The sequence below is a fragment of the Babylonia areolata genome, chromosome 3 (genome assembly GCF_041734735.1).
Source record: "Babylonia areolata isolate BAREFJ2019XMU chromosome 3, ASM4173473v1, whole genome shotgun sequence".
NCBI classification, from domain to species: Eukaryota; Metazoa; Mollusca; class Gastropoda; order Neogastropoda; family Buccinidae; genus Babylonia; species Babylonia areolata.
In genome coordinates, this window is record NC_134878.1 from 9,819,471 (window position 1) to 9,846,840 (window position 27,370).

The 27,370-nt window shown below is 39.1% G+C and overlaps 1 protein-coding gene across 1 annotated transcript; it reads right to left on the reverse strand.

Moving 5' to 3' along the window:
• Positions 1-1,380: 1,380 nt before the first annotated feature.
• LOC143279706 (succinyl-CoA:3-ketoacid coenzyme A transferase 1, mitochondrial-like) lies at positions 1,381-27,370 on the reverse strand. Its single transcript, XM_076583810.1, has 15 exons — positions 27,249-27,370; positions 24,722-24,830; positions 23,920-24,053; positions 23,490-23,582; positions 21,033-21,182; positions 19,284-19,390; positions 17,993-18,161; positions 17,124-17,235; positions 16,770-16,864; positions 14,294-14,415; positions 13,075-13,150; positions 11,607-11,696; positions 10,793-10,873; positions 9,416-9,517; positions 1,381-7,582 (listed from the first exon to the last, which is right to left on the reverse strand). The coding sequence occupies exons 1-15, from the start codon at positions 27,333-27,335 to the stop codon at positions 7,541-7,543; spliced, it is 1,569 nt and encodes a 522-aa protein (XP_076439925.1). The 5' UTR covers positions 27,336-27,370; the 3' UTR covers positions 1,381-7,540.

The following is a 27,370-nucleotide window of genomic DNA, read 5'->3' on the forward strand; positions in this document are numbered from 1 at the left end:
GTCCTAAATTGTCCCCCACCCCCTCTTCCGTAAGTCTCCCGTGGGACGAATCAGTGTCCCAAATCACCTCCCCTGGCAGACCAGTTTAAATCATCCCCCGGATGATTAAGGCTGCTTTTTCCACGCAAACTTTTATTTCAGTAAAAGTTTTATGAAAGTGTGAACTAAACAACCTGGTACGATGGAAATAAAATTTGTAATTAAATATGAATGGAAGTGGTTTTAAAACAAACACACACACTTTAGGATCCTAGTTCTCTCTTCTTTGACTTTTATTGTTTTTTTGTTTGTTTTTTGGGAAATGCAGGTGCATCGTGTTCAATGTCTCCAGTTGTTTTGAGTTGGTGAGATCCCCTGTTAATGTGGGTTCAGTTCAGTATTTCAAGGGAAACAAGACAGGCAAATGCCTTGAGTTTTTATATTAACACAGTGGAGAAGAAGAAAAAAGCACTTCATATGAAAGGATGGGGCGGGGTGATGATTTAGGGTATTACACTGGCTGACTGAAATAAAACTATTTGTCTCTGTCATTCTTTATGTGTGTCTCACCCAGTTGAATAATTTGCTTCTTGTGCTTTATTGATTTTATTATTTTTCTGTTTAGATACTGAGGGCAAGATGTACTTTTTTTTTTTTTTTTTCAAATGTTGTACAAAATAAATGTTTAATAAAAAAATAAAAAAATAAAACTTGTTTACGAACAATACAATTATTTTCCTCCAGTGACAGAAGCAGTTTTCAATCAGCATTCTCTCCCTCCCCTTCTCCCAGTGTGTGAACAAAAGCATCAACATTTGTGAAACAGATTAAAAAAAAAACATAAAAAAAACAAAAAAACACCCAGATACTGATTTTACCTGAACACAACCTCTCTGAGCTGCTCCAAACACATGTTGATGAACCGAACAATATTTTCCCATTATAAAAAAAATTCAAATAAAAATAGAGAGATCTACATGCAGTTTTGTTCGTTCGTTCCGTCAAGTACGTGCTTCCACACAAGTACTCCCTCCCTCAACTACCACCTCCCTCCACAAATACAAATGCGCGCACATGCTGCTTCAAACATACACAGTAACCCATACACAAATACGAGCAGGACTACTGCCCAAATATACACACAGACCATGGCCCCCGTAAAAGTTAAAGATCATGCCTGAACACCCATTTTAACTGATTGGTTGATTGATATGGATACTTATACAGCACCTATCCTCAGTCGGAGACCAAGCTCTAAGTGATTTACAAACACAGGGTCATTTGCACAACAGGCTGCCTACCTGGGTAGAGCCGACTGACAGCTGCCATTGGGTGCTCATCATTCGTTTCCTGTGTCATTCAGATTTCAGGCACACACATAGACACACTCAGACAGACATGTAACAGTTTACATGTATGAACATTTTGTTTATTTACCCCGCCATGTAGGCAGCCATTCTCCGTTTTCGGGGGGTGTGCATGCTGGGTATGTTCTTGTTTCCATAACCCACCGAACGCCAACATGGACTACTGGATCTTTAACATACGTATTTGATCTTCTGCATGCGTATACACACAATGGGGTTTCAAGTCTGCACATATGTTGACCTGGGAGATCGAAAAAATCTCCACCCTTTACCCACCAGGCGCTGTCAGAGGTTCGAAGCCAGGACCCTCAGATTGAAAGTCCAACGCTTTACCCATTCGGCTATCGCGCCTATGTGTTCCCGTTTTGTGTCTTTCTGCTTTTTCCTTTTGCCTTCTTCTTCTTGATAAATTTATTTGTTTATTTATCTTTTTTTTTATTGAAAGGAGAAATCAGTGGGCGCTCAAGTTCTACTATGGACAAAACTGACTCCACGTTCCCTCTCCCTCTTTCAATCGGTCTCTCTTTTTTTCTTCTTCCTTTTTCACTCTGTCCTTCTCACTCATCAACACCTACAAAAAACATTTATTCAAGAAATTATAATCGATAATGTTCATGCTCATTTCATACAATTATTTTTTTTCTTGTTTCTTTTTATATATTCCTTTTCATTCATTGCCCCCATCTCCACCCATCTCCATGGTTTCAAAGTCTTGGTGGGGGAAAAAAAAAAAAAGCACTGCATGCTCTCACTGTTAACCAATGGAAATAAAATTTATTAATTCATTCTCTATATCTCTTCTGTTCTCTACATCTACTTGCAGACTTCTTGCTAAAGAATTCGCAACTTGAATTTCATGCAATGAGCTCATCCTGAATCAGCACCGTCATTTGTCATTTCAGTATGCACAGTTCATAATTTACATACATTATTAGGTAAATTAGTGTGGTTTTATTTTGGACAGAATGATGTACTGTATTTTTCCCTTTTCTTCTGGAATACTAGTTTATGTTGTGCAAAAACAGTATTACTCCTTCATTCATGGGAGTTCTGTAAGATTTCTTTCTCGTTATCGAGAATTTACTTCTTTTTTTCTTCTTTTTTAAACTGTTAATGTTTTTAAATACCTGACATCAACCTCTCTGTGTTAAGTTTGTAAACTGACTCACTGCATGACTGATTTATTTTGCAGAGGCAATAAATAGAAAAATGACAACAGTAATGTGTCCTGTTCTCTTTAATACCACTTAATATATATAATAAAAAGCTAATATTTTTTGTCCCAGGGAAAAGTAGATTAAAAAAAATCAAAAAAAAATCTACTTGTCCTTCCCATCTAAACATCTGCTTGCCGTCCCTAAGTAAAGGTGGTTAACAGAAGCAGTGCACTGACAAGTCAGCAGACATATTTCATTATATAAGTTCTATATATACCTGGAAAAAAAACAACAAAAAAACATGGGGTTGTGGTGGGAGGCATTAACCCATTCAACACTGGAGAGTTTACAGCCTCGGCAGGCTTCCATGCCATACTGATGACAGCGGAAAAAACACAGAAAATGTACTGTTTTTCCTCCAAATTATGTCTGGACACATCCGGAAATACTGTAGTAAAAGTTATTTCCATTTCCTTGTGGTGTATGCGTATGTAGGAACATTAAAATCATTTCAATGAGACATATTTTGATGCCAGAGCCAAACTCGTCGTCGGGTGCAGGGATCAATGAGTTAAGTGAAAAGGGGAGGAGGGAAGTGTGACTGGACAGTACTGAAGCCGACTGCTCCATCGCCCTTTCACTGTCAAACACTGGCTTCCCAACAGAAGGTTACAGACAGCATTTCCACATGTCCCCCAGGTTTACCTGTCCCGGACAATCACACAGGTGGGTATTTCAAGCCTTGCTAATGCTATGGATCACCAGTATTCGACTAGTTTTGCCTTTTTTCCCACTCTTCTTTTAAACCTAATTAAAGACAATTAATGCTCCACTCAAAAATGTGTTTGAAGTGAGATCGCTTCAACTGAACTGAGCACAACAATGAAGGGTTTAAGGAAGACTTAAAAAAATTAATTGAGCAGTTCTCTCTTTATTTTCATAATAAAGTTGCATAATTCTATTTATACAGATGTACAAATAGGCATCATGACAAGTAACAACCTCTCAGTATACAGATCTTTCTCAGTAAATGAAAAAAGCAAAAATACTAGATTTATCCGAGCATGATTACGCACGCCATTTCCAGCCACAGAAAATATAATGTGAGAAAAAAAACACCTCCATGAAACAAAAAATAAATACATAATAAAAATAAACTAAAAAGCATAACACTGTATGATAATAAAAATTTTATATATCAATAATAGATATAAATAACTAAAAAATAAAAAGATAAAGACCGATATGGTAAAGTACATTGAAGGTTTCTTTTGCAAGCACAAGATTTATCGTAACAGTCTGTTGTTACTGAAATTTTGGACTGACGAATTGTTCATGTGGTGTTTGCTCAAAGCGACAATCAAACTGGCAAACAGTTGAGTGGTCAGATCAACCAAGTGGACTTCCAGTCTCAAAAGTCCTTGTTTTTCCCCACTGACAGCACCGGGTTAAGGGGGAACAGAGGTTTTTCCCCCAATCTCCCAGGTCAACTTATAGACAGTCATGCCAGTGCTCCAATCATCGTAGTGTGTATGCACATGCTAAAAAAATCAAACATACACATTAAAGATCCCGTAACCCCATGCTGGCATTCGGTGGGTTATGGAAACATGGACACACCCAGCAGGAACACCCCTGAAAACAGAGTATGGCTGCCTAAACAGTGGGGTAAAAACAGTTGTGCATGCAAAAGCCCAGTGTAGATCAAGTCAACATGTGAGTTGCAGACCAATAATGCTGAAGAAGAAAGGTGGCACACTGTACACAGTCTTATTGTTCACACAAACACTCCACAAAAAAAGGGATTTTTTCCCCCAAATAAACACCTCATACACAGCACAATGACATGCTATAATATATTCATAGTATCAGTGAAAGACAGTGTTTCATTCACAAACTCACAAGCCAGTGATACACTTAATCCACTTACAAGAATGAAACAAAAGTAAACTGCAGTGTATTGCAAAACTAAATGATAATCCATATAAGCTAACTTAAAGGAAAAAAGGGTCAGAGACTCTAATCTATGATTCTCATGCCCAGATCACCTTTAGTCTATAATTTTCATTTCCTGATTACAACAGCTTCAACAGCTTATTACACATATCCGAACTGATTGTTTCTTTCAGTTTGATTAATACAGCTATCCTCCTGTCTCAGTGATTCAACACATTTGAATGGCTGCAAGAACCAAAAACGTTTAAACCTTCACATATTTCAATACAGGAAAAAAAACAAAAAAAACACACCACCAAACAAACACAACACCACACTGCAATAGTGGAATTCTCCAATGCCATAACTTTTGGACGATAAGGTGACTTCTGATGTGTGCCATATTTATACCAAATGGGTGCCTTACTTATGCCAAATCAGTTAAAGCATCAATCTGAATGAATGCAGCTCAAATGTAGGTCTGAAAATCATGGTCCGTGTCCCTGTCAACACTCTGAAAACTACAGTCGTCCTGCCTGCACATCATGTGCTCAGTTTACTCAAGGGTGATTACAATACTGATCACAAGCCCTAACAACATCTACTCTGAGCTGGAAATGAACGAATCGATTCAAAAAGGAAGAACAAGCTGTGCAGCAGCGTTTCGGCTTCTCAGTCACACAAGCTGACAAACCTTTCCAGGCCAACCAGAAATGATGATGAAATTTTACAAAGCAGTCATATTCCACCTTTATGGCATCTAAACATTTTTTTTTTTTTTTAATCCATCAAGTTTTGCTAGTTTCAGAATTGGACTGCATAAATGCGAGCTGGCAGTGAAAGGGTTAAAGATGCTGCAAACTGAGGATTACATTATGTTTTGAACTGTTGTTTCCATTTCATTTTCAAGCATCATGAGATGAAACTGGACTCGATAACAACAACAAATGGTTTGTAAATTGCTGGCACTTGTATGGTCATCTGGGGGCTATGAGTACAGTGTGTTTTAAAGGGTGCACAGTAAGTGTAGTTTTTTTTCTTAATTCAGGGGGGTGGGGTGGGGGGTGGTTATACCATTTATCCAAAGCACTTTTTAAGACCCAAAAATACTATACCAACTATCTACCAACTAAAAGTTCCACAACCAACATAGCAGAAAAAGCATGATTACTCTGAAAAGAATATATATGCATAAAAAAAAGAGAAACACTGAATACAAAATGAACAATCCAAGGGAGCATGGTATGAACAGTTGAACAACATTTGACAAGTCAATTATATGATGTGTTGATAAAACAGTTCTATTACACAGAAAAAAATGTAATGCTGCTCCAAAATGTCCATTGTCAGTGAGACAGCTGTAATTTCCAATCCTTAATTATCTCCTGGTTTCTGTTAGGATTTTGTTCATAGGGTTTTGTTTGTTTCTCAAATCGGTTTTGAAGACAAAGAGTACTTTGTGACCATACAGTTACTGAACAATTGTCAAGCGCTTGTAAAAAAAATTTTTTTTTAATCCTCAGGTGTGTGGAAAGATTGGGGTGTGGGGGTGGATAAGGAAAGTCTCTCTGGATTTACTGGCAAGGAAGGAAAGAACACAAGACACAAGACAGAAATTCAGAGTAATCTGAAGATGTCATCACAATATTTCTTTTATCACAACAGATTTTTCTCTTGCTCTTCTCTTGCTTAAGGCGAACTTGACCATGTATTATCTCAACATCTCCTGATGGAACCCAGACAAGAGAAGGGGGGGTGGGGGGGATGGGGGGGGGGGGGAGAGAGAGAGAGAGAGAGGAGAGACAGAGGGTTCTGCAGTGAACAGTTTCCTGGCTCCATATGAACATGTAGCTCTGAGCTCAATGACCCCAAGTGCATCTGCACTGTTCACTGACCCCCAGTGCTTCTGCACTTAGGTGGGATGAAATGCAGACAGGGTAAAGCACCCTCAAACAACTACCACGATGTTGTTCTGAGAGACAGTTTACAACAATGATCCAATCTCATACTGGCAAACAGAAAACATGGAATGCTGGGCTTTAAAAAAAAAGAAGAAAAAAACAGGTACAGTGAAACAGCATCGTCCTGCATGTAATAAAGGGAAATTTCTGCGGTCTGGCAATTTGCAAATCACAATATTCTTTCAGAACCGTAATTCTTTTCTTGCAGGTACACAAGATCCTGTCTATGTATCGATGCCTGGTGGTGATGTGTTAAAGAGGTGAATTTCATCCAGGTATCAGTGCAAAAGTGCAGGTCCCTTGGGAAGGCAACAGTCTGACAACCTTCCAGCCAAGAAACCAGTACCATATTTTACAGACTATAAGACGATACTTTTTTTTTTCTTTTCTCAAATTTGACCCATGCATCTTATAGTATTGTGAACATTATGTGTGGTTAAAATCCATCAAAACACTCTAGTGAATCAGATTTATATGGAGGCCAAGCTCCGAACCCAAAAGTATAACATTTGTGGAAATGAACATGAACCAAACCTTCCCTGGAATCAATATAGAACAGCTCACAAACTGCTCACTAGGAGGAACATGGACATAACGGATTCAAGAAGCGGATATCAAAAGACCTGACAAAAAAGCAGAGGACGCAACACGTACACAAAGTTCCATCTATGATATCAGGGCTTCACTGCTTTGACATGGCCACGGTAGTGACAGTGACCCATCAAAACTTGAATTTTTATATATCATTTTGATGGGTGCACTATAATGACTCAGAACAATCCAACATATGCTTACAGAGATTACAGCTCAAATGAGCTCCGTCCAAACTTTCACAGAGCAAACACGAAAGACACGGAAGGGTGAAACAAAAATGCTTTACCAATCTTGAACCCAAGCATTAATATCATTCTAAAAAAAAAAAACCAACAAAACAACAGAGTAGTATACGTACTCACTCCCACCCCTATACTGAGCATGCTTTTTACTACAGTGTTCCTGCATGGCAGAAAAAAATCTCCAGCAAAAATAAACCTGGCTTGTATCCTTTGACCGGCATTTCTGTTTTTTGGTATACATCTGTACAGTCTGTCAGGCACAACACTGTCTTCTTTGTCCAAGTTGATCTCTCAGCACAACACACTTACACCACCACTTGTTCCATTGGTTTCAGATCCGGAGACACCTGGAACAATTCAAGTTCTCACAGTTTCAAGCTTTGCACAATACTGACATAATGCATTATGAAACAGAGAGAGACAGACAACTAATGAATGAACGAAATGAACGAAATATTATTTTACAAGGGTAAACAAGTAAGCACAAAGTACTTGTTTACATCCAGCCCTCTGGGCAAGAATAAATCAGTGAGAAAAAAAATGCAAGACTAAAACTCACAACAGCAACATCAAAATTACATAAGCATGTACAAACATAAGTATAGATACTTATGTACAATACAATAACACTGTAAATAAATAACAACAGGGACAAAAGGGATGGGGCGTGTTGGTAAGCAGAAGGAAGAATGGACAAGGGTAAGAGTAAAGAAAGTGAAGGAATGAATTTTCTTAAATGAGCTAAGTGGAATAAGCAAGGACTTGCTTTTTTTTCATCTAGCCCTCAGGGCAAAGAAATTAAACTAGTAAACAAAACAAAATAAATAATACAATGCTATTACAACTACTACTACTTCTAAGTAAATAAGATTAAAACAAATGAAAATTAAAAAAAAAGAGAGAGAGAAAGAACAAAATCATGTCATACTCACAGCAAGAAAGATAAATACATACTAAAACGGACAATTCACACACAACAGTACACTTGCATATGCATAAATATGTAACCATCCCTAATAATACTAACAACAATTATACTAATACTAACAATAACAATAATTGTGCATGGTATTTCATTTAACATTACCTGTTTAAGTAGAATGGCATCGTCACGGAGGTTGACTAACATCATTTATATATTTTCCATTTTATCAAACAAATAGTTTTTTTTAAGGAGCTTCTGAAGTTAATACTACTAGTTATTATTCCAGTATGAACCACCACTGTATGAAACATTGAAAGGCTGAGAGAGAGACAGAGAGAGAGAGAGAGAGAGCAAGAAGCCAAATGCGTGTGTGAGTGTAATTTACTCGATCATATCCAGAAACATATTCCAGAATAAAAGATCATAACTTGGGTCAAGCTTGTTCCTAGCAAGACAGAAACATAAATACTAAACCGTTACAGAGCTCACCACTGTTGTACATTAAGTAGCAATGTATTCTGAATTACCGTAGTGCACTGTTGTACATTAAGTAGCAATGTATTCTGAATTACCGTAGTGCACTGTTGTACATTAAGTAGCAATGTATTCTGAATTACCGTAGTGCACTGTTGTACATTAAGTAGCAATGTATTCTGAATTACCGTAGTGCACTGTTGTACATTAAGTAGCAATGTATTCTGAATTACCGTAGTGCACTGTTGTACATTAAGTAGCAATGTATTCTGAATTACCGTAGTGCACTGTTGTACATTAAGTAGCAATGTATTCTGAATTACCGTAGTGCACTGTTGTACATTAAGTAGCAATGTATTCTGAATTACCGTAGTGCACTGTTGTACATTAAGTAGCAATGTATTCTGAATTACCGTAGTGCACTGTTGTACATTAAGTAGCAATGTATTCTGAATTACCGTAGTGCACTGTTGTACATTAAGTAGCAATGTATTCTGAATTACCGTAGTTCATTATTTGGTTTATGTTTTTGACTCATTCATTAACAACAGGAAGAGAGCGGAGAGGCTATACAAGATAAAATATCAAAAGAGTGCAGTGGTTGTGACAATGAGAACGGATAATATAACTTATCTATCTGTCTGTCTGTATGTATAATCATGACTTAGCTTCAAGAATGAAGATACATGTATCTCCCTTCATATCTCTCTCTCTCGCTCTCCCTCTCTCTACACCATCATACCTCCTTGACAGACATCAACACCACACACAGACTACTCACATTAAATTCACACCCAGTAGCTTCCACAATGTCCTCCACATTTTCTCCCTCAGCCATCTCCACAAGCGTCAGTCCATTCTCTTTGTCAATCTCAAACACACCCTGTGCAGCAAAACAGATTAGAATTTATTTTCTTGCAGGTCAATACACGATATATTCATAGTAACACAGTAGCACTCAAAATTCTGCAAAAATTTGCCAATGCTGAACACATCCAGTTACCTCCCCTATGTCTGAGTAGTGAAGGATCCTTTGATTACCTCCCTTATCCACAAATGCTGAAGACTCCTTTCAAATTTCACTGGATCCAGAAATTTACCCAGACTACCACTAAAGTCTTAAAAAAAAAATTAAAAAAAAAGAAAAGAAAAAAAGTTTAGTCTCTGACTCATACCTAACGCACACCAACCAGTCTGCAATTCTTTTTTAAAGACAAAAAAAAAAAAAAAATCCCCCCAAAAACCCTGCTGATAAACATATTTCCCGGTAATGAAGATGAAATATTCCTTGGATACAGGTCATCAGAAAAACTCAATTGGTTGAGTCCTTTGGTCCACAGCTGACAATCATACAAGTATCCTGGGAAAAAACCAGTCACAACGTTTTGCTGTTTGAGGAGGGTTATTGTGTGTTTTGACAAGTTCGAAGTAGTCCACCAGTACTGCTTAATGTTCAGATAAATAAATAAACGTATAGACCATACTGTTGCTGGTTACCAGGCCACAATTTCCAGAGACAGAAATAAACTATCTTTCTTCTGTTCTCCTAAAGGTCCTTCTGTTATCAAAGAGGGAAAAGAAACTGACCCCGAGGGAAAAGAAACTGACTGGGAAGGGGAAAAAAAACCCTGTTTGCCCATGTCAGAGGCTAAATGTGTGTGCGTTTGTGTATGTGTGTGTACGGTTTTCAACTTCAGAAAATGTCTATTCACTAAGTCTGACATTAATGAAAGTGGTGTTTTCTTAAAACAACAACAAACAAACAAAAACCATGGCATGATAAAATTTCTCCAACTGGAGATAATAAAGTTATTCTTATCTTATCTTATAATAAGTAAAGGAACAATCCAACACTCTTAAGGCAGAAATCCATATACCCTGAAAAATTTAGCAAAGGTTATAGCAAAAGAAGTAGTGTGAAAATCACATTTAGAAAAAACAACCCCCCCCCCCCCAACACACTTCTCCTCTGTAGACATAAAATTTACAAGCCAGTTCTGATTTAAACCATGGTGTCAATACAATCAGAAAGAAAGCATTCTGTGCTGGATGTGTGTGTGTGTCAGAGAGAGAGAGAGAGAGTGTGTGTGTGTGCACGTGTGTGAGTGTGCAAGTGTGTGTTGCACTCTTGTCAGTGTACATGGGGACAGTTTCTTACCTTTTCAGTAATGATCATGTCCACACAGTTCTTGCCTGTCAAAGGGAGACTGCACTCCTGCAGAATTTTGTGTTTACCTCCCTGCAGTAAAAATTGATACACAATTTCTTTGATTTGCTTATGTCAAACAGTATGATTTCCATCACACATTCCTGCATATATGTATAATGTTTGCTTTGGCTGTCCCCATCCCTACCAACAACAAAAAAAAGGCAAAAAAATAATTTTAAAAAAAACTGAAAAAAAAGAAGTGGTGTAACGTGTTATGAAAGAAATGCAAACATAAAAATGTGGAGGAAAAAAAACAGAAAATACAAACATACACATTGGTAACATACACATTGGTACACTAAGCACCTAATATACCTCTCTTGCACACACGTCTTGCCTAATAACAGTGCCTTTCTACTACTCTGCTCTTTTCTCTTTTTTTTTTTTTTGATAGTGACTTTTACATGTACAAGAAACAGAATTATCGTAATTTCATTGTCACTTTTTCTTATCCATCTTTCACTCACAAATACACGCATGCACACACACGCAATTACATGCACGCATGCAACAGGCAACTTGTGATGAGCAGAGGCAGACCATCTCCGTCCCCTACCACCCCCACTCCCCCTCCCCATTTCCTTGTCTGTGGGCAAGAGAGGTAAAAAAAAAATAATAAAAAAATAATAAATTTTTTTTTTAAAATCCAATCCTTTTGTTAATATATCCGCTGGGGCTGAAGAACCTAGAGAGCTATGGAAAGAAGTGATGAGTGACCACTGCAATAAAATAAATAAATTTTTTAAAAAAGAAACTAACTGACCTTGGCGGTGTGTTCCATGGCGACAATGACCTTGGTGTTGTAACTGGACACCAGATCCATGGCTCCCCCCATGCCTTTCACCATCTTGCCCTGTTCAACACAGTCCTCCCTGCCTGACTATGCTGAACCAGCGCTAATACTGCCGCTGTGTTATGTATTCACTGTGTGCATGTGCAGATTTCCAAGCTCACCATAAGCTTCAGCTTATTGTTGCTCCATTTTTCAGCTTCAGACAAATCCAAATATGATACACCACATCTACTAGGCAAATGCCTGACCAGCAGCATAACTCAACTTGCTTTGTCAGGCCTTGAGTGCATGCATGTATATTTGTTTACCTATCAGAGTGGATTTCTGCTGAGGAATTTTGACAGTGGACAACACTCTCATTGCCATGGGTTCTTTATCAGCGTGCTAAGTGTGTGCTACACACGGGACCTCAGTTTATCGTCTCATCCGGAGCTCTATGTGTTCGCAGTGTCTTTACTTGCTTCTAAGAACAAAATCATGTTTAAACCAATCAGCACTGAAGAATACATCTTTAAAATGCTCCAGATCAACTGTTTTACTGAGCAGGAAGTGGAAGGGAAAAGGTTATTATCAACTTAAATTGCCAAAATGCTTGCAGCATCTCATTAGGGCTCTTTCGAATGAGAAGACAAACCTAGGTCATATGTGCAGCATGCAATTAGTGTATGTCAACAACAAAAATTTCTAAAGAAAAATCAGGTTGTCTTTGGCAAAATTCTATTGAAAAATGCTCATTGATAGCAAAATATAAAAAAACAAAAAAAAGAAAAAAAAACACTTGTATGGGCGGCAGGTGACAACTTCTTCCAAGGGAGAGCAGTCCAAATTTCGCACAGAGAAATCTATTGTGACAAAAAAGCAAAGCAATAAACAATACAATACAATACACTGCACTGTAATACAATAAAATCTCCAAACATCCTTTTCACATTTGCTGGGCCAAAAATAAACTAATGTTCTAAGAATCAAAACTGTCAAATGAACTGCTGTTAGTAAAAGGGACATTTGTGGTAATGAGAGTGTGTGTGTGTGTGTGTGGAATGTTTAAGTACATATGTGTGAGTGACCAAGGACTAGAAGCATGAAAAAATGGCACCCACCACTAAACCACCCTATGGACGAAAAATAAAAAAAGGAAAAGATGACTCACCTTAAGTTGTTTGTTTTTTTTAAAAGACCAACAAAAAAAAAAAAAAAAAAAAACACAACTTTATTTAGTTCTGATAAGAAAATGTTTTGTACCTCATACTACCTCATTTGAAGAACAGAGATCTAAGTGTAAAACTGACCTGTAAATGGTTCTCTCATTTTCCCCAAGACCTTTCCAGCCCTGTAAAGGGTTCTCTCATTTTCCCCAACACATTTCCAGACTTCCATGACACGAAACAGACCTAGCCCAAACAAAGTGGAATGAAACTGAGTCCTCTCGTCTACTCACAGGAATCATCCAGTTGGCCAGGTCCCCATACTGCGACACTTGCATGGCGCCCAGAATCGTCAGACTTATGTGTCCCCTGAACCACAGATCATCATAAGTTGCAGTTTGTGTAGAAATGTTAATACAAAGACTCCAGAAAGTGTGTGTGTGTGTGTGTGTGTGTGTGTGTGTGTGTGTGTAAAAGGTAATGTAATACGCGTTGTCTCTGAATCTGTATTATGCTTTTGTGCGTTAAAACTTTTGTTTTCTTTTTCTTGTAAGTTGTTGCGCACGCACGCGCGTACGTGTGTGTGTGTGTGTGTGTGTAATGTTTCTTGAAAAGCGCTTTGAGTTCCCTTTAACAGAGGAAAGTGCTAAACAAGTATTCATTATTAACAAATACAGTCTCAATTTTTTTTTAAATACTATTTAGGAATAAGGCAATTATATATTTCTTTCTAGTTATTCATGCACAAGTATTATGACTAAAGATCATTAGTCCCACAGCCTTTTACGGCCATCAGGGCAGTGAAATCATATCTACTGTGTCTGGGGCTCGGCACAGGTAAGCAGATCCCAGTCCTCTCCTTCTACAGTAGAAACCTTTCCCAGCTGAAGTCAGGTACCCGTTAACTGATAACACAAGGGGAGAGTGAAGAAATCAAAGTGCCTTTTCAAAGACACACCACCATGCCATACCAGGCCTTGAACCATAATCACTGAGACAACGTGAAAACATAAATTATGCTATCACTTTAGTGTGTCAGTTGTTCATAGTTTTCTCTAATGTTTGCCGACGGGCATTTTAAATGAGCCGAAAGAAAATTTTCTGTTTTGGTTGAAGCAGACAATAAAGTATTTTTAATTTGAATTTGAATTTGATACACACAAATAATCATGGTGAGATATGCACATAAATGGACACACACTCTTCCTGCTTCTTTTATCAGAAACATTAAGTGGAATATTCTGGCACCGTTCTGCTTCCATTTGTTTTTTGCTCTCAGTCACACACACGCAACACACACAAATGCATTCCCACATGCATTCCTAAACACACAGACTGATGTTTTTGAATGGGTTTCACCATTAAATAACAGTATTTTAACCTAAAACGATTCTATGTGGTCTAACACACACACGCACACACACGCACACACACACACACACAATGCCTGTCCAATTCTGCCATGACTTCTCTGTCAAAAGATCAGTTCTAAAGAAACTGAGATGCACTGACCCCCTGATCATAGCAAAGGAATCGTCGCTAGAGAAGTAGGAGCTTTCTGGGATGGCGGTGACCGTCTCCTTGCCGGCGTTGATCAGATCTGCGTCCTCCTCCCCTGGGCGAGGAAAGGGACCCTGCACCACACAAAGTGTTTTGTCAGTGGCTATAATAATAATGATCATTTGTATTTGTATTTCCTTTTATCACAACAGCTTGATTTGTGTGAAATTCGGGCTGCTCTCCACAGGGAGAGCATGTCGCTACACTTCAGCGCCACCCATTTATTTGTATTTTTTTCCTGCGTGCAGTTTTATTTGTTTTTCCTATTGAAGTGGATTTTTCTACAGAATTTTGCCAGAAAGACACTACAGACAGAAAATACCAAAAAAACTTAGCCGTATGAAGAGCACAGGAACAGGAGTCATGATGATTGTCGGAAAAAGAGGGCGCTAGTCAGGGGGGCAAAGGGGAAGTTACCTACTTCCAGAAGGTTATCAGCCTTAGCTACTTTTGTTTTCTCTGCATAGGCAGATAGTAGTTTGCACAGGACAGGAATGTCAGACCCCTGCCGGAGTCTGCACTAGTGGGTCACGGTTAAGTATGTGTAATTAAAACAACCCTTTTGTTGCTGTGGGTATTTTTTTTAGTGCTCTAAGTGCATGCTGCACACGGGACCTCAGTCTAACGTCTCATCCGAATGACTAGCGTCCAGACCACCACTCAAGGTCTAGTGCAGGGGGAGAAAATATCGGCGGCTGAGCCGTGATTCGAACCAGTGCGCTCAGATTCTCTTGCTTTCTAGGCGGACGTGTTACCTCTAGGCTATCACTCCACATGATCATAATAATAATAGAAATAATAATAACCACAGTAATACCGATACTAATAATAACAACAATAACAATGATAATAACACTAATATTAATAATTATTATTTTCATATATCACTAAATCTTGTACAGAATCAAATCAAAGCACTTTCACTACCCATCTTTCACAATCATGCCCAACTCTGAAACAAAGGAAACACACACACACACACACACACACACACACACACACACACACATATGTAGATAGAAAGTTGGAGAAGCTATGGACAGAAAAAGGGATGGTATGGAGGAGCTATTCTGGAAAAAAAAAAAAAAAGTCCTGAGGCCAGACTTGAAAGAGCTCAGTGCAGGGAGTTGATAAAGCTAAAGAGGGCGAGTATTCCAACTGTATGGTCCAGAGACAGAGAACGAGCAGTGGGCCAACTGTAAAGTGTTGAAATCTGATGGCACAAAACCAGAATGGATCTGAAGTCAGCTGATTGTACTTGTAGAGAGCAGATGGCAGATGGCGTGCAGAGGTGACGGCAGTCACACTGAGAGGACATCTTGCACTCCATTCTGTGTGAGAGAGGGAGCCTACAGAAAGAAAGCGAGAGAGGAGTGCTGTGCTTAGATTCTCTTTTCTGAGGACAAGTTGAGCAACAGAGTTTTGTACGCTGAAGGGAGTGAATGGATGAAGCAGGCAAACCAGACAATAGCTAAGAAAGAGGTCAGGAATTTGTCCTGGAGTTCAAATCATTCGTCCTCATTTTTTCTCTTAACATATATGTATATAATAATAATAACAAAGAAAAAGAAAGATGCAAGGCCTGCCAGTCATCTGTCTATCTGGTTCAGCCTATCTTCTGTCTATCTGGTTCAGCCTATCTTTGAAGGGGCAGCCCCTACAACTGCAGTCAGACTGACCTGCCACACACACACACACACACACACACACACACTATATATATATATATATATATAATGAAATAAAATAAATCTCTTTTAATAAAAAGAAGACAAACACATGGTATGTATGTATTCTTCCATCCGTTCACCTGTTCTCAAAATGCAACAGCATTCCTGAACTGATGCCGACATAACTACATTGTGCACGCTTCGAAACACTGCTACCAAAAATAGAAATACAGATAATACCTGATGACTGTGATGAAACGATGTCATCAAAATATTTTCCACTTCTCAACAAAACCTGCTTTTAATTCAGTTCACTTTTTGGCATGCCAGGGTCCTTACTACCTTGGCACCTCTGCATCCATATACTCAATGTAAATTTAAAGGAGGCAAGGGATGAGGGTCGGAAGGCTTGGAGGGAGAGTAGTGGGGGGGGGGGGGGCGGAGGTACCATACATACAGCATGACTCTCTTTCTTTTTGGACAGGCGCCCTGTTCACTTGGCCACCAATACTGCTTGAAATAAAATGGAATCTATTTGTTTCTCACTCAAAGCAAATCCATGTGAACCAAAAAAAAAACAAAAACAACACCACGCACTTATAAAAGACAGTCAATTTCACTCGTTCACTTTAGCATGCACATGCACACACACACAGGCACACACACACACATGCACACAACCACACACACATACACACATAAGCCCTCCACCCCTCTCCTCCACACACCCACACACACACCCACAACAGTCAACTCACCAGACCCAGAATCCCGTTCTCACTCTGCAGATGCACGCTGATGCCCGGCTTGATGTAGTTACTGGCCAGCATGGGCATGCCGATACCAAGATTCACTGTTCTCCGTTAAGGGCCAAACCAAACAGCTACCACCATCATAATCATAACAATACATAACTTTTGTATGCCACTATCTCCCCCACATCTATTTCTTACATGCATGAGCATGTGTGCATGCGTGTGTGCGTACTTGTATATCTTCTTGTATGCTCTGATTCTGACTGACACGAGTGCTTTGAGAGGTTTGAAAGCGCAATATAAATGCACTATTATCATTCCTATTACTATTACATGCTTCTGGTGGTAAAGGGATACCATACATGCCATCCTGGAACTCGGCAGCTGCCCGACGGATGATTTTCTCTCTCAACAGATCTCCAGGCTTTGGCGGAGCACTCTCAGTCTTTTCCGTGGTAAGTCGTAGCCTCTGTCAGCAAACAGTATCAGCACTGACTTTTGTCACCAAACAGTATCAGCAGTATGAGTTCACTTCTCCTGAAGAAAAGGGGAATGGTGATGTTAAGTTTTTGACTTTTTTTTTTATCAGTAAGGAACTCAGTCACTGAGAGAGATTGTGTGTGTGTATGTGCAAGCATGCATGTGTAAGCAGATGTGACATTGTGTATATGGATCAAAGGACATGTTCTGATGTCTTCTTGAAAATGAAACTGAAATGGACCATAATCATAAACACACACTTTGCACTTATTTATCCTCCTCTCCCTCCTCACCACACACACACACACAAACTCACACATCCACACAAGATGAACAGAACCAGCTACTGCACACAAAAAAACCACACTTGTCCACTAAGGTAACCAAATTTATCACCCACACAACTATCCTGTAGTAATACTACTAATGAAACTACATTTATACAGCACATTCAAACCTCTGAAAGCACTTTACAATAACACGTCAGTCAGACACAAAGCACACAAGAACACACACATTCCAGCACACACACAAAAAAAAAATGTGTGGAAGGAATAGATGTGGATCCACAGATTCGAGAATACAGATGTAGGAATGCCTTAATAATACAGCAACTGCTTGAAAAGGAATGTTCCTCTAATTAAGGAGTGCATTAATAATACAGAGACTGCTTGAAAAGGATTGTTTTCAGATTTGTTTCAAAGGGTCGAGAGAAGGTCTGTGACAGAATAATAGAGAGAATGTACCTCGATTCTCTTCTCGTATTTAGGCCCCTTGATGATTCTGTGAACGTAAACGTGTGGGACATGCACATCTTCAGCAGGGATCTCGCCCACCTCCACTATCTCCTCCACCTCTGCAATGGTGATCTTCGCTGCCCTGCACATGGGGGGGTTGAAGTTCCTGGCCGTCTTCCTGTCACACACACACACACACACATACATATGCACACACACACACACACACACACACATGCACACACACACATGTACATACACACACACATAAGCACAGAACAAATTAGCAGCAAAAATGACACCGTCTAAAAACTTCTTTTTTTTTTATATATAATCTTAATAAAAGCAACAACAACAAACTCAACAAGAGCAAAAAACTATCTTCACAACATAAACTCTCAATGAAAAACAGGGCAATTTCCTAAATCAGTATCTCCAGTTCAGACCTATTTGAAAGGCAGTTTTCACGTTTAGTTTAAGTGATATTAATATCAGCAGATGTCTGACCCATTTTCTAAGGTTTCTGACACTCTTTTGACAGTTATTCCACATAATTTTGATGCAGATTCAGTCAGTACACTAATGTGCAGCCGTACGATCAGGTCCACAAAAGCACCAGTAAACTAATGCTGAATTTTCACTCAGTATGTTCCAGTCAGAGAGATGCTCTTTCCATCCACTGCCCCTCCTCCCCTTTCTCCGGCAACCTGAGCGTGACAATATCAGTTTGTGTTCATGGTATGGGTCATTTCGCAGTGTTTTAAAGCTCAACTCTTGATCAGAATGCTGGATTACACACGTCATCTCTCACATGACTGCTTCGCAAAAGTTTGTTTGCATGTCTCCCAGAATTTAGAAAACTAAAACTGGAAATTAACTGTCTCCAGAAGAGAAGCTCACTCAGTCTGGCTCCAAGACAGTAATTATTGTTTATTGTCATGTGTAGGGGGGTCAGCAGGTGGTGTCTGAATCAGAACATGCACCACTGAGCGCTTACTGAGCAGAATCAGCAGCAGCGCTGGGTCTCCTCTGTTGTGTGGTTCCATGGTGGCCTTCCACTGATAGCTCTAATGCATTCCAAACAATGTACGAAGGTGCATTTGTTCATCAGTGACAAGCATGCATTCATACATGCATACATACGTACACACACATACCTATATATATCTATCGAAAATATCAACACAGATGAAAGAAAATTCAACAAGCACAAATAACACACACACACACACACACACACACACACAGAGAAGTCTATACATTCTTTTTTTCTCCCCATTAGAACATGTATTATTCTGACCTGAATGTCAGATTTCCTGCCTTGTCTGCTTTCCACGCCTTGACCAGAGCAAAGTCCCCCTTGATCCCTTCTTCCATGATGTAATCGTGTCCATCAAACTGCCGACTCTGAAACACACATATGTACATGTATATGTATGTATATACCTACACAGATAGATAGATTGATAGCTACAGACATCAATATAGAGATATATACAGAGATATATAAATTGCTCTTAGGGTGACAAACTGTCACCGTACTACCCTCTGGCAAAGTCCTTCAGCCTTCATTTGAGTGAAGGTCGGTCACCTCAATGTTCTTTGGCTTCTGCAGCTTTCTCACTGGCTCTTGCTAATCAAAACCCAACTGTAACCATTATTTGGTGACAAACAAGACTTTTACAAATGAACTGAACTGGAATAGAGCTGAAAACCTAATTTGGGCATGAAGTTGGCTCTTGTGAAAATGGTCATTAAGGCCAGACACGGTAGTACAAAAACGTATGAAATAAACTTGAAGTTTATGGCTTTCTGTGACATGGTATGCAAAGATATTGGACTAAACATGTCTAAAAAGGTCATTTTGTGCAATTTGTCGTGACGGTTTCCATGGAAACGAATCCAAAATGGCCGACAAACAAAAAAATTAAAAGTTTATAACTTCAGTACCTTTAAAGATATGTTATTTCTGTTTGTTTTATTTGATTTATTTGTATTTGTTCTTTATTATAATGCAGTGGTATTTTGGAATTTGAATAAATATATTTATTATTATTTTTTTGTTGAAATGAGTATAAATTCCTTGACATCATTTTTTTCAAATGAGTGTACATTCATTCTTTTACTAGTACTATACAAACCACTGCACTATAATAAAGATGAATACATAAAGAAAGAAAGTACTAAGTTTGAACATGCTATCGTTTAAAGTTTTTGAGCATTAGCATTTTGAAAAATGGTTTTACGAGGTCAAAACACAAAACTGAGAAAACAGGAAAAGAAAGAGATGTGCTTGTACTCACGAGAAATCACACATGCTGATGCTGTTTAAAGCTTTATTTAAGTGAATATAGTACCCAGGTGAAACGGACTATAAAGATTAGATGTTGAAGAAGCAAATTATGCGAAAAAACGAAAATCACAAAAAATCATGAGTTTGGTCAAAATTTCACTACCGTGTCTGGCCTTAAGGCTACCATTAAAAAAACAATCTTCAGGTCTATTCCCCTCTATATCCCATGATTAGGACCCTTAAGTGATGAAGAAAGACCATGAAACAATCCCCCACCATGCGCCCTCCCCTGACCCCGCCTGCCAGTCAACCCAATACCCACTCCAACCAACCTGCTGTATCAGATAAACTGCATGAAAACACTGCTGAATCAAACAGCAGAGTATTTACAGAAATCTTAAATATGCACAGCTCCTACATAGGCAAAACTCCTTTGGAAAGAAAAAAAGACTTTTTCCCCATAAAATTACCTTTAACATACTAATCCACTGGTGCAGACCAGTGGTGGCAGGGGTCTAATTCCTGTCCTGTGCAAAATAAAATTTCACCCAAGAGGAAAAACTTTGAAGTAGCTGTGGCTTGTAGCCTCCCTTAGCAAGTAATATCACTTCTAGTTATGTAAGCAGCCTCCTCTTTACTTTTCTAAAAGTTGCTTTCAAGAAGTCAAAGCAGCAGGCAGGTCAGGTCAGGTCACACACACACACACACACACACACGCACACACACACACCACCCACCATCATCAACATCTCTTACCTCCCTTGGCTTACTGCCGATCTCAATCTCGCCCTTGTCGTTGTACTTGATAGGGGCTCCTCCCTCATGGATCAGCGTGCCGAAACCAGTGGGGGTGAAGAATGCCGGGATGCCTGCTCCCCCTGCCCGGATTCGCTCGGCTAACGTTCCCTGCAGTCAACAACTTGTGAACATTAAGGTGGACAAAGGCCAGAAGACATTTCTACAGACGCGATGCAATTTTTTCACCTGAGATTATATTTAATTAACTCTCTCCAGATGATGGAATGCTATAGTGTTCCTGACATAAGGCATGGTTCCAGATGACGGAACGTGATAGCGATTTTGACAATACAAAAATTTTCTACATTTTCCTCATGAGATAGCGTAACACTCACAGCTATGGGGCATTGCGAATGTGTCAAGGGTCAAACTGAAAGTTTCATCATGAGATTCTGTAACAACACACTCACTGGCATGCAACTGACTTAGGCACCCCACATGACAAGCTAATCTGCATACGTATCAAATCATCGCAGGCGATACAAGTAGAAAATTTTGGAGCAAAATAGATAACAACAGTGGCTTTTACTGCTGCTGAAGTGATTGAAATGCTTCAAACTGAAGGTTTCAGTATCAACGACGATGGTGAAGACGTTGAATAAAGTATCTGCAGTGAAGAAAGCTACCAGCAAGAAGGTACTGACAGTGTCTTAACTTCAGAGAGCAGTGAAGAGGGAGGAAGGTGGGCACACACATGACCAGACGAGAGGGGTCATTGGGTCAAGTACAGCAAGTTTCATTTAGTTACTTTGTTTTGGATTTTTTATGATTTTTTTTCCAGACCCTAGCAAATGGGCCGTCTGTTGGGAAAAGCAAGGGAGAAAACTATCCATCCAGAGTGAGTTAAAGTGTGCTCACCATCACATACTACTGCAGGCAGAAAGGGGTCCAATTCCTGTAATGTGCAAAATGCCAGTCAATTCTTAGTAACGGCTGAAAACGATAAAGCCTATGGCTAGTTACTTCCCTTCTCAATTTCTCTTACTTCTTTAAATTAAATACACAATGAATTTCAACAACATGCTAATGAAAAAAAACATTTTAACCCATTCAACACTGGGGAGTTTACAGTCTCGGCAGGCTTCCAAGCCATGCTGATGCAGAAAAAAAACACAGAAAATGTACTGCTTTTCCTGCAAATTACATGTGGACACATCTGGAAATACTGTAGAAGTTAGTTCCCTTTCCTTGCAGCTTCTGCATATGTATGAACTTGAAAACCATTTTAACCCCTAGGCTGCCTGCATGACGAGATAACTCGTCATGGCAAGCATGTATGCTTCGCTGCCTGCATGACGAGATAACTCGTCATCGAAATATTCTGACTTTTCCCTGGTTTGCATTCACTTCCTTGGCAAAAATAGTGGTAGCTTTAGCCTGGGGAAGCTCTCTAGATTCTATTCATAGCTAGAAACCCCATCTACGTCATGAAGCAGTCCTTTATTTGAACGTTTTGGTTGGGTCACTGTCCAAGTGTTTGCCTGACTTCTCTCCTCGCTCGCTCAACAAAATGTCGGACTGACGCCGTGCTCAAGACATGCGATCGTGACGAACTAAATCAACCATGATTTATTTCTTTAGCTGATACTCAGAAAGAATTGGAGCATAAATTCGAAGGAGAAGACAGTGGTGAACATTTATAGGACGATTTGATAGAAAATAAAGGGAGCAATCAAGAGAGTGGCCAAGATAAAACTATCAGTGAGTGATGCAGGCTGTTCAACTCTAGCAGACGACAGGTCACCGAATTTTTAGCAGGGCACCGTATGAGCTATTTTCTTGGCACTCAGCCAACGCAGTCTGATGAAGTGACGGTGTGAGAGGGGTGAAGAGGAGGGGGGTGGAGACTGAGGGGGTTGTGGCCTCACATCCATATTATCACTTGCAGAAGTCACAATGCATCTATTTCTTTTTCAGTTTTTTTTTATACTGTGGTTGTTCTAGTATGATTTTGTGTGTGCAGATATCATTTGTCCAGAAAATGATATTTTTGTGCAAATTACCAGACTAATGTTTGTAATGAACAAGTTGAAAATGTGACAAAAAACAAAACACTGATTTCAAAACAACAGCATGTCACTTAAAATGCATAAAATGGGAAAACATCATGTGTTTTGTATTCTTTATTTATTTCCCTTTCAGAAAATATATACTTTTATGGGTCTTTCTCCAATAACAAAGAGCACAGAATTTTTTGAAAATTTATACCCGTTTTTTGTGAAAAAACCCTGGCAAATAGATTTCACTTAAATCTTATTTTCCTGGCAGCGAAAGGGTTAATGAGATGAATTTAGGAGCTAGAGCAATGCTCAGGCGCAGGGTTCAATGGGTTAATGCAACTAACAATTTCTCAAGACAGAAAGGACAATTACACAGGAGTTAAGTCACTGAATGAAGGGAGACAATGTGACAAACCTGTGGTGTCAGTTCCACCTCCAACTCTCCTGACAAATACTGTCGCTCAAACTCGGCGTTCTCACCAACGTAGGACGAAACCATGCGCTTGATCTGAAACCCAGGTGTCATCAGCATCAATGGCAACAAGAAAAAGAATATGTATATGCAAACATACACTTGCACATATTTCATAAACACGCATGCACGCTCACACAGACACACACACACATTTACTTACACATATAAGCAAACACATTATGCTCATGCACACTTATGTGCACACACACACACACTCACACATACAACACAGAAACAACTACAATCAAAGTTTAGAAACTGACTCATTTACTTAACTGTGAATCTCTTTTTATCTCTTTTTATCTAACCCACATTTGACAACAAACAAAATCACTTTCGTTACAGGACACCATTCCTGTTGGTTTCTCACCTGCTTCTGACGAAGCATCAGGCCCAGCCCAAAGTCATCCACACCTGCATTGTTGCTGACGACCGTCAGACCCTTCACCTCTGTTTTCAGCATGGCAGCTATCAGGTTCTCCGGGATTCCGCACAGACCAAAGCCTGCCCACAGGTCACAGATACTGTGATGATAAAATTTTGTTTCTAGTTTCATCACTTAAAAAAATCAAATGTTTGCAAGAGTTTGTCTTTTCATTAACTACAAAATAAAAGAAAAAGGAAATTTTCTACCTAAAATTACGTTTAAGTAACATACTTACCATGACCCACTAGTGCAGACTCCAGCAGGGGTCTGACATTCCTGTCCTCTGCAAACTACTATCCGCCTATGCGGAGAAAACAAAAGTAGCTACGGCCGATAACCTCCCGAAGTAGGTAACCTCCCCTTTGCTCCCCTGACTAGCGCCCTCTTTTTCCGGCAGCCATCATGACTCCTGTTCCTGTGCTCTTCATACGGCTAAGTTTTTTTTCATATATTCTATGCTTTTTCACAACCATCATCATTTTTACTTTCAGACATCATGTGTGAATGAGCGTGAGCATGCATGCATCCACATTTGTGTGTGTGTGTGTGTGTGTGTGTGTGTGTGTGTGTCTATCTGCCTGCCTGTGTCTGTGTGCGTGAAGTACACCATTAATCTGGGGGGAAAAAAAGCTTCTGACTGACTGTGACACAAAGGGAGACAGAGAGACCGAAGGAGGGAGGGAGAAAGACAGAATGTATGAATGCATGGATGCGTGCATGTGATTACTGATATTCAGGCACATACCTCCAACCAGAAGCTTGGCCCCATCTGGTATGTCCTTCACGGCATCATCAGCATTGCAATAAAACTTCTGAACATTTCCTGCTGATGTTGACAGCCTGCAGTTTGAGACCTGCACACAAAGTAGAAACCAAGCAAACCTAAGCATTCATAACTCTGAACACTGAGAGTAGATAAGGTCAGGAAAAAAATCAACGACTCTGCAGAACCTATTATACAAAGATTCTGCCAACATCCATTTCAGAATTTTTGAAGCCAGCTTAAATTACAGAGCAAATATAAGGCAAGTCTGACAGAAATGTTCTCTTTGAAGAAAACATGATTATGAAAACAGGGGAAAAACAGAACCCTAAGTATTAAAACGCATCACGCAAATCACACACACACACACACACACATGTATATATATATATATATATATATATATATATATAGAGAGAGAGAGAGAGAGAGAGAGAGAGAGAGAGAGATATGTGCATACATAATCATATATATATATATATATATATATATATATATTATGTAATGGGAGGGGGGTCCACAAATTACACACACACACATATATTTAAATATATATATATTAATATATATAGAGAGAGAGAGATGTGTACATACATAATCATATATATATATATAATGTAATGGGAGGGGGGTCCACAAAAAAGTCTTTTCTAAACAAGACTGCAGTTTCCAGTCTTTTTCCAGTGAAAGCGAATTCTAAATAATTAACCTCCTGTAGACAGCTCCAGCATCTGTCAACACCAGCCACAAACTCCATCCAAGACTTAGCTCAACAGGCTTGAACCAAGGAGAGAAACAAAAGGATGTGATGACATTGTACATAAAATGGCTAGGTTTTGAAGAGAACTGCAACACTTGACAAACTGTGGGATACAGGTGGTTGTGGTTCAGGCTGGAGCAGTCTCTGCAGGAGGCTATCTAGTATATTAATAATAATAATAATGGTGTGTATATACACTATGTATGTTATATTGATGTAACGTGTCAAGTATGTTTCATAAAGCACCCAGAGCAGTTTTCTGGATAGAGTGCTATATAAGTATCCATTATCATTCTTATAAATTCTGAAAAGGTCAGCTATTCTATTTGGGTTTTATATGCAGGCTACTGGTATTGATATTTGCTCTTTGCCCGATCCAGTATGACTGGATATTTAAATTTTGGCACTATTTAACCTGGCCTCAAAATAAATAAACAAATAAAAACTTTAAAAAAATTAAATAAAAATAAAATAAAGAAATGGCACCGAAATATTGTAACAATTAACAAGTTTTTTTAAAACCAAAGAACAAAAAAAATAAGACTTTTAAAAATACACTTTGTAAGTTTTCTTACTGAGGAAGGTAAAACAATGTTCACTGGTGCATGTTCTGGTGTCCAATATGTTTCAGAATGACAAGAGATTAATGCTCAGCATACGTGAAACTGCAAAAATTTAACCAATGTTTTGGATTCACTTTCCCAGCCCCAACAAAGCCTCACAGATATTGAAAAACAAGACCACTTTACAGAAGTACAATTGTTCACAGCTTTTTGTTTGTTTTCGTTTTATATATCAATCTTTCATTTTGTATAGTGTGTAAAAATGTTGCATGTGTGCAATGTTTCAATGTCCCTGTGACGGGCGCAATAGCCGAGTGGTTAAGGCATTGGACTGTCATATATAGTGTCAATCTGAGGGTCCCAGGTTCGAATCACGGTGACGGCGCCTGGTGGGTAAAGGGTGGAGATTTTTACAATCTCCCAGGTCAACATATGTGCAGACCTGCTAGTGCCTGAACCCCCTTCGTGTGTATATAAAAGCAGAAGATCAAATACGCACGTTAAAGATCCTGTAATACATGTCAGCGTTCGGTGGGTTATGGAAACAAGAACATACCCAGCATGCACACCCCCGAAAACGGAGTATGGCTGCCTACATGGCAGGGTAATAACGGTCATACACGTAAAAGCCCACTCGTGTGCATACAAGTGAACGCAGTAGAAGAAGAATGTCCCTGTAAGAAAACTGAAAATAAAAGTGAAATACAGTCTTTCATATCTTATGTAAAATTTCTTCCTTGCCTTGTAACCTTGTGTTTAAACTGTGAGTATGTCACACAAACTCAAGTTCTATAAGTGAAACTTCTAATTGAAACAGTCAAGGTGTTCTCTGTCACGGTTGATGACCACAGTTCAGACTACAGGCTCGCTGTAACCATGAATTAGTGAAGAATGCAGGAATTATTTTACAAATACATATCGAAAAATATACATGCATATGGCATAAAATACATAGACACACACAGCCACAAGCACAGACACGTGAACGAACATTCAGGCATCGAAACACACCCACTATTTCAACCAATCCACTCGCTGTTTCAAACCGAAATGCGCGTCAAGGCCATTTCAAAGGTAAATAAGGCTGGCAGCGAGATAGAAAACAGTTGTAGTACTGCGAAACAGTATGAAACAAAGACTACGGTGAACTTGAATTGCGACTAACAACTTCCAGGTATCCAGTTACCTTTAGCAACGACAAGCATGCTGCAGGCCTCTTGTTAATAAAACTGCAGATGCGCAACGCATTAGCTCGAGCCAAGACAGACGCCATTGTTGTCAAAGGAGTGAGGGGATGTCACTCTTGAC